Source organism: Lates calcarifer, linkage group LG2, assembly GCF_001640805.2.
Source record: "Lates calcarifer isolate ASB-BC8 linkage group LG2, TLL_Latcal_v3, whole genome shotgun sequence".
In the NCBI taxonomy this organism is placed as follows: Eukaryota; Metazoa; Chordata; class Actinopteri; family Centropomidae; genus Lates; species Lates calcarifer.
In genome coordinates this window covers 13,372,061-13,387,706 of record NC_066834.1, presented here as the reverse complement: position 1 = coordinate 13,387,706, position 15,646 = coordinate 13,372,061, and the positions used below count along the sequence as shown (strand labels likewise).

The following is a 15,646-nucleotide window of genomic DNA, read 5'->3' as shown; positions in this document are numbered from 1 at the left end:
TCCTTAGAGGCCACTAAAAATATTGAATAAACAATGACATTAGATCAATTTTCATAAAACAACAACCTTTATCTAAATAAATGAAGTGAGCCATACGACATACAGTTTAGAGAGTCTCTGGGTTTTTAGATATCCGCATACTGATGTGATTTTGGATTTTTATTAATTCTGGAAAACAACTTGGTTTCACTTTGGCTCCATTAAACATAATCTGTAACCCCTCAAACTAATGTAGTTAGCTGATGATATGCTCCTCAGCCTTGAACATGTTAATGGCAGCAGCTTAAGCAAATAAAAACAATGTTTGATCCATTCTTAACACTACGGTTTTGTTACTTTTACGTTGTTTTTCTTTGTGTTTGTTTGTGTGTTAGTCACAATGACTGTTAAGAAGTGATCTGCGTTGTATTTGGTAACGTCTTGTTTGCTCTTGTTTGTTTTGGAAAGTAGCTGTGTGGTAATATTTGCTCTGACTCTGGCCTAGGTTGGTTGGTGGTCAAAAAGGCACTTTGAAATAAAGTGGACACCCAAACATAACTCGGTGCATTCAAGCAGAGGAATTTGTTTTGACAGTGTAAAAGTATCTAAATGTGTTTTCCTGCGTTTACTCGCTGCATCATCGCAGTAGACATCAGTTTAGTGGACAGCTTGATGTCAGCTATTCATTCACGCTCTGACTCTGAGTCTTAATTAAACTGCAGATGAAGTGGTTGTGGCCTAGTTACCAGGGTGATTCCCACTTTCTTGTTTCCTCCCTTTCCCTCTGCTGTGGAAATGAAAGCTGTGATCTGAGGTTAAGAGCCTCTTAACAGCTTCACAGACAGAAACTCACTGAGTGTGTTTGTGTTCTTATACTGAAAGGGACTAAAGAGACTCAGTGAGAGAAATCCTCCAAAGTGAGCACATATTTAGAAGCTCCTCATTTCTGTAGAGAAGCTCTTTGCAGATTTGGGTGAATGTTGCCTTTTTCTTTTCCTCCACTCAAACTTTTAAGGGCTGTAGTTACCTCTGAGTCCGCCGAGGTCATGGCCTCAAAATATATTTTTTAAGGTTTTGTCAAATTTAGCATCATAAAATAAACAACATTATTACAGTGAAAAGTTACAGAAAGTGGTGTTTTATAAAGTTGATATTAGTATTTTTCACATTGAACTTACATATGATGCTTTTTAAAAAGTGAAGATCACAATGTCGATGCCAACGTGCTGATGTGTAGCTGATACAATGTGTTCACTTTCTTAATTTAGCGTGTTAGCATGCTAATTTGCAAATTAGCACAAAAAGCTGAGGTTGATTGTGAATGTGATTAGATTTGCAGATATTTGGTCTTAAACCAAACAGAGTCACATTTTACACTAAAAGACTGGTCTGGATCTTTTCAGTTTAACTTTTGTTTATATTTTTTTAATATATATTTTGACAATAGTAGTGCTAAATGAAGTGGTTAAATACATGTGTCTCTGTGTTCAGAGTACCTCTGTACCTTCTAACTGAATCCCTGTGGTTTGGAGTTCAATCTCACTCCTTCCTGTCTGTTTTACTATTTACTGATCAATCTCAGTTGTATCAGACGTGTTAATTTGCTCCTCATCCATGCTAAGTATTTCCCACTGCTGCTGTTTCACAGGAAATGTTATCCACCGGAGAACCAGCAGGAGGGGAGGAGCAGGATTTTTACTGTGAAGCAGCTTGAGGAAATATAATGAGATAGTGGGGTTTCATTAGCATCTTCATAGTTAGATAAAGTGCTAGCAAGGACAAGAGAGCTAGAGAGCAAGAAAAACCATTGCAGTGCTCTGGAAAAACTTATGCACTGACCCAGTGCAGCTTGAAAGGCCACAATTCTCTGAATATATTTACAAAAAAAACATCAGGTGTTGAAAAGGATGTTCATTTTCAAAGAATCAATAAAACCTACCAATAAAAAACAAGTATAGAACTAGAACTGCAGCACCTCTTGGGATTTCCAATGGTGGGGGAGGCCCCTGCCATTGGGGAGTGTGTTTGGTCTACAACAATGTTGGTACGTGTCAAAGTAACATCCAGAACGTTAGGACCCAAGGTTTCCCATCAGAACATTGTATTGTAACGAAATCATCAATGTTATTGTTCACATCAGTGGTTTTAATGTTGTGGCTGATCAGCGTGTGTATGTATATAGAAAATATGATTCATAAATCATATTCAGAATAGTCAGCTGATTAATCAATAATGGAAATAAACATTAGTTGCAGCCCTACATAAAACCAGCCTGTGATCTACATCTCATGTTGTCAGTTACTGGACTCACATTCAAACCTGTTACCTGACATTTCTCAACAAACAGTCACAGTATATTGATATGTGCTTTCATTCACACACAAGTACAGCAGCATGTCTGGAGCATGTTTTTATGACTGACCTGTGTGTATGTGTATGTGTCTGTGTGTGTGTGTGTCTGTTCCTGCTCCAGCTGTTCGGGGCCGTCATCATGGGCTTCGGACTCTGGCTCCTCCTGGACAATCAGAGCTTCATCGTCGTCCTGAGTGAGTACCTGTATCAGTCATTTTCCTTTCAGTGAAACAGAGGAATGAACAGACCGAATCGCTCCATGTTCAACTTTAAAAATGGGACATGCATCATGACTCTTTTTGATGTTTACTTCATCATATGGTAAACAGCTTCTCTAGTCCTATCAGCCACTCAAAGCAACTTGTTTTTCTTTATTTGTATGTTTTGCTGTAGTTACAGTATCAGTCAAGTGAGGCCACTTTTTCGTGTCTGTCGTTTGAACTAAAGATGGGATTAAATCCTTCAGAGCAGCTCTCCTGGCTGGATTTCAGTGTGATGACTACTAAAGCATAAACAAAACAAGTTGCCAACAAATATATATTTTTCCAGTGGAGCCTTTACACTAATCCACTTGTAGAGCTGATGTAGGCCAATACAAATGGTGCAATGATTAACAAGCTGAAATCAGGCCAAGTTCTGGCTCCAGGCTGCCTGTGTGTGTGTGTGTGTGTGTGTATGTCTGTGTCCATGAATGTGTGTGCTTGACTGTGAGAGAAACAGACACACACACTGGGCACCTTGGAGATTTTATTATTTGTTTGTTTGAAACATGACAAAGTGGATTGAAGGATTGAGAGAAAGTAAATACAGCCTCAGTGGTAGTAACAGTAGTTGTAGCATGTGCAAAGTTTGGGCCCCAGTTAAGTACAGTACCCCCCTTTACAGATATCACAGCAAATCTTTCCATCCTTGATTGATTAATTTTCAGTCTGTGAAGACTGAGGTGTTAACATTTTCCACCATATGAGACTGTTCAGTTAGTGTCTTCTTTTCTTACATCTTTTCTGTTGTCACACTGCCACACAACAAATCTCTCTCTCACTTTCTTTTTCAGCTGTCTTTTTACTTTAACATATCTTTCTTACCATGGTTCAATTCTCTCTTACTCGTTTACTTATTTAGCATACTGCCATTGCCTATGAGCATATTAGCAAGTTTAACTGCATTACAGGTTATGTTATTTTAAAAAAAAGCCTGTTCTGGACAGGAACATCCACTGCCTTAGTTAACACTCCAGCAGCTATCGCAAAGAACAAGCCAAAGTCATCATTTAAGATAAGGTTGGGTTTGCCAAATTAGCTAAAATGATGCATTGCTTGTAAAGAATCAATGATAATGCATAAATCCAAGCTTGTGTTACTGTTAGTCTTCAGGTATGATTTTCTACAGTGAGCAAAAATAAGTAATATATAAAGCATAACTGGACTTATGGTACAAAAACACATTGCTGTTCTTAAAGTGTCACTCTATCAGGCCTGTTTGTTGTTCATGCCGTTCATATTCAGGCCTGACACTGGCTAGGACAACATCGAGTCACAGTCGGGCTGAATTTGTGTCGTCTGAACTGGACCACGAATGGTTTACATGTGTGTAGATATATGGAAGGTGGGGCTTCAGTTTTTACCCAAATTAGACAGTCTGTCTTAGCAATGAAATCTATACGAATCAACAACAAGAGAGGCAAAAAATTCAAAATACAAAGAAATTTCAGAGATTCGGCCACAAAACAAAAAATGGAGCAAAATCAGTGGATCCCTCGAACTTTGTCACCAAAAACGCTTTGTTCACTAGGAAGATGCACTCTGGACTTTTTCTTCTTTGAAAATACTCAAACAGTACGAGTTTATCAGAGCAAGAGAGTGAGGGAAAACAAGAAAGAGATGAGCAGTGTCAGCGAGACAGAAAGGCACAGAGATGACTGAAGAAGGGCTGATGCAGAAATATAGAGACAGACACTGAGCAAGTGTAATAGAGAGAGAGAGAGAGAGTGTGTGAGTGTGAGTGTGAGTGTGAGTGTGAGTGTGAGTGTGTGTGTGTGTGTGTGTGTGTGTGTGTGTGTGTTCTCACTCTGAACAGCGAGTGTCACTGTGGTCATTTGTCTGTCGTTCTCTGCAGGTGTCCTCCCCTCAGACACTGGTCTCTTTCTGCTCTGTCCAGCATCAGCATGCATCACATCAGCCCAGTGCGCTCACCGCCTTACTCATCACCACACGCGCGCGCACGCACACGCACACACACACACCACATCACATCACTGGTCTGTCCGAGCGGAGAGCGGCGAGAAGACAGACAGTGTGAGTTCAGGGATTTCATGCAGTCATATGACACACACCACACGGAGCAGAGGGTTAAAGTACAGTGGACAGTTAGCTTTGTGTCTGCACATAAATGAGACGTATTGATGCCCAGTGGAACATTTTATAAATCGAGCCTGTTGCCTGTTATGTGCCCACAGATGATTGCAGTGGTTTTTGAGGGTGAATCAATGAGATGCCTGGTGCGTGCAACATGTGAGAGATGAAATCAGCCTGGTGCTGCTCCAATTTGATTGTGCACAGGCTGCGCTGAGTCACAACGAGAGTGAAACAGAACCTGATTCACTTAGTTAACGGCTGAGATCTAGGAGCAACATTGCTAAAAAACATGGCTGATGGCGTCAGTTATCTCCTTACCAGTAGCCAGTAGCCTTGCAACCAATCTAGTTAACCTCAAACTATAAAAGCGTATCAAAGTCAAAAACATAGCTGTCCTTGAATAATTATCAAAGTGCTTTAGTTTAGGGTTTGTTAGGTTTTGACAGAGGTTATTTTGTGTCCCCTCACTTTGTGGTCATTTTTAATTTCTTTGTGGTTGCTTTGAGTATCTTTGTAGCCTCTGACCTCCTGGCCTGTTCCCTGTGGGCCTGTTCAGTGATCCATGGGTGGGTCAGGGTTGTGCTGATTGATTGATTTACTAGGAATATACTTTTATACAGTACATGAATTTACAGTCAGTAAAGTTAGACATTTATTTTTACTTAGTTCATTTATTTATTAACAAATAAAAATGCTAATCGTAGATCTTATTGTTTTCCATCATTTTTTCAATCCGTTTACCCTGAAAAAGATGTTGAATTGATTTCTATCTGCTTTTGAAGAGGTCTGCAGAAACCCTGATTTTGAGCATCTCAAGCTAGTTCTGTATCATAAGGCCGTATACAGACATTCAGGCCATGTTAATAACACAAGAGGCTGCTCTCCTTGTCTCTAGTTGCCCTACAGGTTGACACTGAACATGTGTACATGTGCGTGTTAGGGCACATAAACACACACACATGCAGGCTTTCATTTCCTGCATCAGCCTGCTTCTCTCCCTCAGCCTAATTTTCCATCATAAACTCCTCTCTTTTCCCTTTGTCTTGGTTTGGAGCTGCATGCCCTGGTTCACTGATCCCCCGGGGTGTCCCATGTTTCCTTGAGGCCACAAGGACTCTGCAGGGGGTGGGGGTGGCGTGTCAGTCTTTATTGGCAGACACAGGCAGACATCAACATGCTGACGTGTTCCCTCCAGTATGCTGCTTGTTCACAAACCTCATCTGTGTTTGTGTGACTCTGAGTGCTCACGTGTTGCTCTCTGCGATGTTTGAGGTGTAGAAAATGTTCCTCTGTTTAGTGGAGAACAAAAGAAGGATTCTGAGAAGATTTCTGGAGGCTGGATGTTGTGAACCAAATGAAACTGGGTCTCAGTTCTTGGTGCGTCATGGTCCATTGATGAAGAGTTCCCCAAATCCCAATGTGGGGTTTGAATTGTAGCTGAAGTTTTATTTTAGCTTCCTGCATTACATTAGACAGTGATCACTCACCATAAGTAGAGCGCTGTAGCCACACATTTGTTTCTAATTTTATTCATTTTTGATGATCACACATGTTGCTGTATTGGCAAGCTCATCTGGTTTCAGTTTCCAAAAGTTTTTAGAGTCTAGATTGCTGCACTACAGCCACTGTTCTTGTTTTTCACCTCATGTGACAACAAAATATGAAATTAAAGTTTCAGATTTTCTGATTTTGTGCTGTTTTTTGTTACACTTTGTGTTTTATCACAGTGTTACTGCATAAAACAAATCCACTCTGAATGACTCTCTGGAATTACATGTAATTTGGTAAAAGGTTGTGAACAAAGAGTTGTGTTTAGTTTTACCTGTCAGGACTAAGTATAGTGTTTTCTCGCTGTGGTGAGATTTGATGACTCTCCAAACAGACTTCAGGACTCACACAGTCAATTTAGGAGGTTTTTCTGTCTCAGACCATGACAGGAGTTACATGTTCTTGTTGCACAGACTTCCATCTTCACAAAACAGAGTTGTGACTAAATGACACTTTGGCTGCAGGCTGAAAACTCATCCTTTAATATTACCATCATTGAATAATATGTTGTCCTCACCTGTTTGTTCATTTGGAAGCTGCAAGCAGAGGTGTCCTAATGTTAGACAGCTGTTCAGCTTGTCTTTACCTGTGCGAATGTATCGGCAGTCGTCGGTTGTTGGACTGACAGTAGCCAGTTGGAAAACTTATGATGCTGCATAGATTTCTCCCCGAACATTTCAGTCACAGATCAGCTCACTGCGTTCTGCCTGATCCTCATACAGTTATTTGTTAGTTGGACTCCACAGCTGACACGGGTGCTGCTGATTAAACATGGATCTCTGCTGTGCCACCCATTATAGATGACTCAAAACTGAGCCACAGAATCCAGGACAAACTTTAACTCATCCTCTTTGAGAAAACACAGCATCAGTGTTAAAGCTCATCTCCCTCAATAAAGTTGTGTTTCTGCAGCAGAGAAAAAGCTCCAGCAGAGACTGACAGTGTCACAGCTTTGTAGTTTACTCCAAAACTCATCTGTGACAATATTTAGTGTTATTGCTGTGTTCTTAATGCCTGACTGAAAACCACATTTTCTCTGGGGGGAATAATGAAGTTGAGGTTGAGATTTCAAAACGGAACCAGAAATCTAATTTGCATTGATCATTAGTCCTCATATATTTTTTAAAAATGATGTGTGTTTGTGAATCACAGGTACTCCACATACCTCTACACTGTGGTTTATGACTTTAGATATCTTACCTTAGACTAACAATCCTGCATGTAAATGGTTTCTGATCTGTGCTCTTTGTTGTTTCTCTGCAGATAACTCCACAGCTGTTAAGGTGGCTTGCTATATCCTGATCGGAGTCGGAGCTTTCTCCATGCTCATGGGCTTCCTCGGCTGTTTGGGGGCCATTTATGAGATCCGCTGTCTGCTTGGCCTGGTGAGTGACAGTACTGTATGTTATGATGAATAACGCAGGCGTGGTGCAACTGGATGATTTACTGTGGAAATCTAGTTGGTCTTAAACTTTATAGGTGCACAGAATAGACGCATGAGGTTTGCGGTTTACGTTTCTAGTCAGGTGTTAATCGTAATTTAATAGCTTTTGTGTAGTCATACAAACAAGAGGTTAATGTACATATAATATGACCCAGAAATGAGAGGAATATAGAGTCATGAGTGTTAATCGTCACAGAGCGAACGTGTTTTAATAATCTGTCATTGCAGATGTTTTCATGTTCATCATCTGTTGTTTCTTTCCTCCTCCTCAGTACTTCACCTGTCTCCTGCTCATTCTCATCGCTCAGATAGCAGCTGGTGCTCTGATCTACTTCCAGAAGGATGTGGTGAGTGATGTCACTTCCTCTTCATTAGTCCTCCGTCCTATCTCTTCTGCGCACATGAGCATCGTGGGAGTTTCCTCTTTTTTGCTAGTCTCACCCAGAAGCTACATTAATGAATGCAGCCTCTAACTGGAATGTGGAGGTTTGCAGCTCACCTGTTAACAATCCACCTTCATCCTCTGATTGGTTGGTGTTCGCACCCACGATGTGTCATAACATGCCTTCATGAGTACAACTGTCTGCCATGGCCGTAACATAAAACAACACATGCTGTGAAAAGAAAGCAGTTCTATCCTTCCTGCAGTTTTACACAATAAGAAAACCAGTTTAACTGAGGAGGTGACATGTGGTTCATGTAACACCCAAACGGAAACTCAAACTTAGAGCATTTGGAGTTACAGCACCCTCTGGTGTTTAGTCTGAGGCTTTTTTCCATGTAAGTGGCAAGAGCAGCAGAAAACATGTAAAGTTACTCTCAAGGAGCTTCTTTTCTAATAGTAATCTTAGTAGTTCAGTGTTTTTAAATCCATGTTTTATGCATTTCAAGTCAAGTGTTGTGGCTCTCTAACCTTTAAAAGTAAAACCTTTCTAGAGTCTCCCATAAGTATCAGATTACACTCTTTGCTGAGAGCTGTAATCTAATTAATCAGTGTAATCTATTACCCCTTCTGCATCAGATTTGTTCTGGTTCTTGAACCTGTTCTGTTCAGGATTCTTGGAGCCTTGGTGCTGTCTGATGTATTTCCACCAGTTTTGAGCAGAACCACTGTGATCAAGGATGTGTCATTAATGGAGGGTGTTGTGTAACAGTGGATCACACTGATCACCTGTGAGCATTTGCTCTGTTATTACAGATATTTGTCAGCAGACCACTGTATGATTCTTTTATTTTTTTGTCCTACGATTTCTCTCGTGCCCTCTCCAGTGTTGCTGTCTGTGGGTTTCAAACCAATTTATTTTTGGTCAAAATACTATTTGGTGAAACTGACAATTTCAGTAAATAAAAACAAATGAAGCTGTGAAAAATATCACATAATTTTTTTCCTGCCACATGAGAAGTGTCTCAGCTGAATAGAAAGAAGCTCTTTGTATGTTCTCCATTTCTGGACTTTAGTATGATTGTTGGAAACCTGTGCTGCTGTTGCAATAGTACACTGTAAAATGGTTTATGGGGAATGTAAACTCACCGGGAGCCTCAGGCCAGCTGGACAGTGGCACAGTTTATGTAATGCAGATTTACAACATGTGGTTAGTGACACACTCATCTCCAAGTATAAAAACTATTTGATGCATTTTTCTGATTTGCTCCATAGAAAAAAAAACAAAAAAAAAACAGGTCACTGGGTGCAAGGAAATCTCACAGTGATCCTGTCAGACGATTAGGAGTTTGAGTTCACATGCACTCGCTGATCCAGCTGCTTGTCTTTGCATAAAACATCTGAATAGAATGAAATGCTAAAAAAAATAGAGGAATTCAGTTCTGCAGACTGCAGACAGGTCCCTGTTTATTGTATTTGAAACAGTTGTTGGGAGCTCTTGGCCCATTTCTCAGACACTACAGTCTCTGCCAAACAGAGGTTCAAGGCAAACCCCTCACCCCCACCCATCCCCACCCGCACCTGCTCAGGGTATATCTGGTTTTCCTGTACTCAGATCTGTGTTCACACTCACCACAGCTCAGACTGTTCTCAAAACTTACCACAGCAGTCTTACCTGTTTTTCTCCAGATGGTGTCTTTTTTATTATTTGTTCACTGATGAACTGCAGCCCTGCAGCTCTGGGATAAATGATTTGGTTTGATTCTGTCATGAAACGAGCTGCGTACACAGCAGCACGTCATTATCCTCACAATGATTTATTTTATTTGCTTGAGTTTAAACATTTCAACCTCAAACAGGCACATCTACAGTTTGAGCCAGCTAGATATAAATTTACTATCTTGCATTGTTGCTCATGTATTTTCAACCTGTTTTCCTTCAGTTAAACAAGGAGATGTCCAAGATCGTCACTAAGGTGCTGGACAACTACCCCGGCAACAACTCCACCACAGAGCAGGCCTGGGACTTCATCCAGAGGAATGTGAGTTGGAATAACTGATCTGTGACCAGATCCAAGCTTATCTCTAACAGCAAAAATGCTTTTATATAACTACAGTGAATACAGACATGAACGTCTCACACTGAAGTTCCTGTCAATAAAATCTTTCTAAGTTCTGCAATAACCTCCATTTTACAAAGTGTTTTTTGTCTATAAGCTAAAAGCTATTTAACTTAACAAATTCCTATATAAATCAATATTTTTGAATATTTTGGTAAAATTCACAATGATAAATGTTTTTTTTAATTATTCTACAGCTGTATTCAGGATACTCAAGATAAAAGCATTTATCTGGGAAATTCTTGAAACAAATTGTTCTGTACTGGAAATCATGTAACAACAACACACCTTTTTTTTTTCGCTGTTTAAAGAAACAAACCCCAATCTCTAGAAATGTCTTGAAATGAACTGATTTCTGTTGCAGTTTCACTTGTGAGAAAATCAGGTTTTAACGACTAAATTACAACCGAAATGACTATGACAAAGGAGATTTATCTGTGTTTAATTTTTCAATAATTTGAAGCTGTAAGTAATGTAGTCACAATAATAAACCTGGTGTGGTGTAATATGTGTAGCTTTGCCACAGTAAATTAAAGATAAGTTCAGGTATTTTTCAGCCTGGTAAATGATTAACTCCATGATGCTGAGAACATCTGCTGCAGGACTCCTTGTTCTTCTTGTCTCTCTGTGCTGCTCTGTGAATCTGGGACCAATCAGATGCCTCTGTTGATGGCATAAGAATCCAAACATTCAAAGTTCCTAAAACCTTTGCACAGCACAGTATGTGTGCGTCACAGTGGGCTGTGGTGATGGGAGTATTCAGAAACCTGATGAAGCAGCTTCCTGCCAAACCCTCAGTCTACCATCTGTTAGGAAAACTGATGCCGCAATCAAATCGAACATCCTTGAAAAGCAGTTATTCCTGGACTGTTCCTGGCAGTCTGAGTGATCTTGTCCTTGTCTGTTTACTTTTCATTTTACTGATTATCACTATTACACTGTCTGTAGATGGGGTGCTGTGGCTGGATTGGTCGTACAGACTGGAACGGTAACATGGTCATCGTCAACAGCTCCCAGCTGCTGTTTCCCTGCTCCTGCCAGAACATCTCGCTGGCCACCGGAAACTTCTCTGAAAGCGGATTCTGTGAGGCTCAGACGCCCGACTGGCCTGTATACGATGTGGTAAACTGTTTTCCTTTTTTCTCACCTGTTTGTGCTCACCTGGCTGTGCTCTTCTTTCATTTGTTCTGCTTGTGTTTTAATCAGGGCTGTGCTGACAGCGTGGAGAGCTGGCTCCTCACCAACATTGGGGTGGTGCTGGGTATCTGCCTCGGAGTGGCTTTCGTTGAGGTACAGCAGCATTATCATTCATTAAGATGACGGTGCCAGTGGTGCTTCTGTCGGGTTAGAGCATATTTAGCTTCAGTAATGTGATCTATTTCCAAGTGAAAGCAAATACGTGAGTGGATCAGAGTTTCGAGAGGGATTTAATCACATTGTTCAGGAATTTGATTTGATCATGTCAAGTCTGTGGAGAACCATAGCCCTACAACACAATAACTGCATATTTGGTCAACACTGAGTTAAAACCTGTGTTAGTGTTGATAAATATAACAGATAAAATTATCTTTTTAACCATAAACACAAACGTTATGCCATAGAAATGTGTGACTTCCATAAAAAAATGTTTTTTATACCTCCACATCTGTGACAGTTGTGGCCAGAAGCATTATGTTTTCAGGTTTCCCATCTGTATGTCCCATCTCAGTAACCCCTTGAGGGAATTTCTTCAAATTTGGTACAAACATTCACTCGGACTCAAAGATGAACTGATTAGATTTTCGTGATCGAAGGTCAACGTCACTGTGAGCTCACAAAAATGTGCTTTTGGCTGCAACTGAAGAATTCCCACACTAATTGTCTACACCTGGACTGGTTAGCAGTGGCATACAACCACAAACTAATCTAATGGTCTTCTCTCAGGTCACCCCCAAATAACTCTGACAAAGTTAACACATCGCAGCAGCTCTCTGGTGTCTGCACTGACTTCTTCTGTGTCAAAGACAGAGGTCTGCTAATTTTTACTGCAGTGCAAACTGAAAATAGAGAAGCAGCATTTAGTTACTGTTCCCCACAGAGCTGCAACAAACCTCCAGACAGGGAGTCTGCAGGACTTGAAAAGTCTTTAAAAACATCAACTAAGGTGTTAAAAATCTGATTTTTTTTTTTTTTTTTTTTTTTTTGCCTTCCCTATGCAGTAACAAGGAGGATCATTGACGCATAATGTGTCGATTATTTTTTTAATTTATCAATTGATTCATCAGTTTTCTGCAGCTTATCTGGATGCAGGCATGGACAGGTTATCAGGCTATGGGACAATGAGTATGACCCCCACCCCCCCACTGTTCACTGCACATATTGAAAATCAGAATATTTGGAAAATAAATGTTCATCGATCTAAAAAGTTTGATGTCTGTGTTTCTTTTGTTCTCCAGCTGCTGGGGATGATCCTGTCCATCTGCCTGTGCAGGAACATTCACACAGAAGATTACACCAAAGTGCCAAAGTACTAAAGCTCGATGGAGGAAGTCACGTGATCGAACTGCAGGTGCACAGAAAGAGGAAGCGGGAGTAAAAATAATGAAATTTTCCAACCTACATTTGGTGAAACATTGTGTCTAAATGTAAAATGTGTGTTTGCTTTATATTTTGTTGGATTTTTCTTCTTTTGAGGCACTTCCATCTGTTTTTTTTGTCAGTCCAGTTTCTTTGGAGCACTTTAGAGACTTAGTTTTGATCTTTGGGTCAGAGAACGATGCTGAAATGTTTGTGAAATTTTCGATCAGAGGAACTTCAAGGAAATTGAGTTGTTGAAATAAGATGTGATGGATGAGGAGAAAGAATGAAATATGAGGTACATGTTCCCTCTCTCCTGCCTGTACATGCTCTCAGGCTCAGATTACAGTGTCGCTGGTTTCCATAACATCTGTTTATCTGTAAATTATCGCTTTATGGTTTTAGTTTCCCTAAAAAATCTGAAGATGAATCATGTTTTTGTCTTTAAAGACAGAAGCAAAGCTAAGTTGTTTTTTTTTTTTTTTGTTGTTTTTTTTGTGAGAGTCTGCATGACAACTGATTTGGACAACTGGAAAATCCACCTAAGTGTTTTTTTTGTTTGTTTTCTTTTTTTCTTTTTACACACCAGCGTTTTTAGTTTTGGTGTTTTTAGTACTTTGTATATAATTTTAGTCATTATTGTGTGACTTTGAATCCAAAAAATCCTGCCAGTTTTTTCTTTAGCAGCTGGTCTCCCCCTGAATTTTTTAAATGTTGTTTTTCTTATATTCATTTTCTTAATTTTGAATTGTCAGGATTTTATTCTGGAAATAATAGAAATAATGAGATACTAAAGAGGAACATTTATGATACTTGTTTTCTAAAAGTATCACTCTCAGTTCACAACTGTCTTTTGACAAGCAGAAATAAGACTCTTTTTTTTAAATATAGCTTTAAGTTCATGTACAAGCCCATATTCTGCCCACATAACCTAAAGTGTTTGAGGAGTGAAATGTTTCTTTTTAACCACTTTTGAAGTTTGTGAAAAGTTCAAATTTATACAACAGATTATTTTGGAGCAGAAGAAATATTTTTTCGAGGAGATCCATCTTGAAAATGAAATTTGTTTATACAGAAAAATAATTAGAAATGAATTTATGTACAATTTTAACACTCAGCCAAGACATTGTGTTGTTTTTATAATATGTACAAATCCACTTTCCTGTTTTCTTTCTATGTACAGTCTATGAAAAACATTCCATTAACCTTATAATGGTTTTTAAAACTAGATGGACTTCTGGTACTGTAGCTAGCTGGATTAGAAAGTGTGTACTCACAACATTCATTCTATTTCATTTTGCCAATAAACTGATTACAGAAGTTTGTTGGTTTGTTTATTTTAAATCCATGACTGAAACAAGCAGCCGCTTCCTATTGTTCAGCTGTACAGAAGAATAGAATGCCCTTTATTGTCATTATACTAAAAGTACAACGAGATTGGATTAAGGTCTTAAGCTTCTATATATAAGAATGTGAAGCAAGCTGATGAAGATCATGCAATATAATCTAAAGCTTCAACAGAACTTGGTGGGGAGTGTCAAATAGATTAATAAATACACAATAAATGCAGAGCAGAACGATAATTCAGTGCAGCAGCTGGCCTGCACACTCTGTGGTTCCTGCTCTAACCACTTGAGGGCGATGTCACCGTATATAAAAACCTCAGCAGATTATTCTGTGTCAAGAGAAACAAGAAGCAACTGTATAACTGTAACTGAGTATTGAAATATTAGTTATATTATTTTGTATTTTCAAACATGTATTTAGTTTGCATTACGTGGCATTTACAAAAGATTAATGTAATCGAGACAGACAATTAATGTAACCGTGTTTTCACTGTGTTAATTCTTCTAATTAGATTTTTAGAAAATAAAAGCTTACATCACCGTGTCCCATCATCCCTCCTGTAACGCACATGTTCAGCTTCATCCTGTTTCCAGAGGCAGAGGGAAACTCCCACGTCCATCCAACACACACTCAACTGCTGCCCTGAGCAAAGTGCTCAGGAATCTTTGCCAAAACTCCACGTCGTTTTTTTCTCTACACACCATACCCCGAGCTACAGTTCATTTGACTGTACAGGTTTTTTAGCATCAAACCATGGACTGATTATGAAAAGATGGTCGCCTAGGAACAAACAGGTGAAAGCTCCCCTCCCCACCCTCAGACTGAAAAAGACACAAAATGACTACAAACAACACAAAGAAACACAGTTACGGTAATTTTTCGTTACGTAGTGGCTGTTCTGAGTCTCTCTCTTTGTGTCATTGGTGGAGAGAAATGGGCGTGGTTTCATCTGAGCAGGGTGAAAAAACGATGTTCCCAACCGTACAGTCTATGGTTCCAACCCAATATAGATGAAACCACGCCCACTTCCGTGTAACGAAAGCCTTAATGAAATGGGCTTGTACGAAAACGGGCGTGGTTTCATCTGAACTGAATGTTCCAGCCGTTCCAACACGCTATGGATTAAACCACGCCCACTTTCGTATATAGCTTGATTCGTCTGAATTTCCATATAGAAAACTGATGATCAGTTTAGTTCAGGAGTTTGTTGTTGTAGGAGAATTAAAGCCCTTACAGATCATACTTCTTTTTTTTTTTACTGTTCCGTTTTATTTGCAAGTCGGTGGTTCTCACTACAACAGAAATAAATAAAAAATGTGATATCTCTCGATACACCTGAACATATCTAGATATCTTCATACTTTGATATATTATTTAGACCTAATGTAAACAGCTGTGCAGTTTTTCCTTAATGTTTTGGATATTTGATGAATTGTGTGAACACGGTGAAAGGCAAACGCCGCGAGATCAGCCGTTGTTGTGAGCTCGTAGAATGTGTCACCGGCAGTTCACGTTAACCATCAATTCAGGTAGAGTTAGCCGAAGTCGATCTTGAACGCACCTCC

General features: G+C 39.6%; 1 protein-coding gene across 1 annotated transcript in view; it reads left to right on the top strand.

Moving 5' to 3' along the window:
• LOC108894293 (CD82 antigen) overlaps window positions 1–14,054 on the top strand; it is a 28,975-nt gene extending 14,921 nt beyond the window's left edge. The window contains exons 3-9 of the mRNA XM_018692913.2: window positions 2,453–2,525; window positions 7,497–7,618; window positions 7,950–8,024; window positions 10,002–10,100; window positions 11,127–11,300; window positions 11,385–11,468; window positions 12,614–14,054. Coding sequence (XP_018548429.1) covers window positions 2,453–2,525; window positions 7,497–7,618; window positions 7,950–8,024; window positions 10,002–10,100; window positions 11,127–11,300; window positions 11,385–11,468; window positions 12,614–12,691 — 705 coding nt within the window. The 3' untranslated portion in view covers window positions 12,692–14,054. The remainder of the gene's footprint in view (window positions 1–2,452; window positions 2,526–7,496; window positions 7,619–7,949; window positions 8,025–10,001; window positions 10,101–11,126; window positions 11,301–11,384; window positions 11,469–12,613) is intronic.
• Window positions 14,055–15,646: the final 1,592 nt, after the last annotated feature.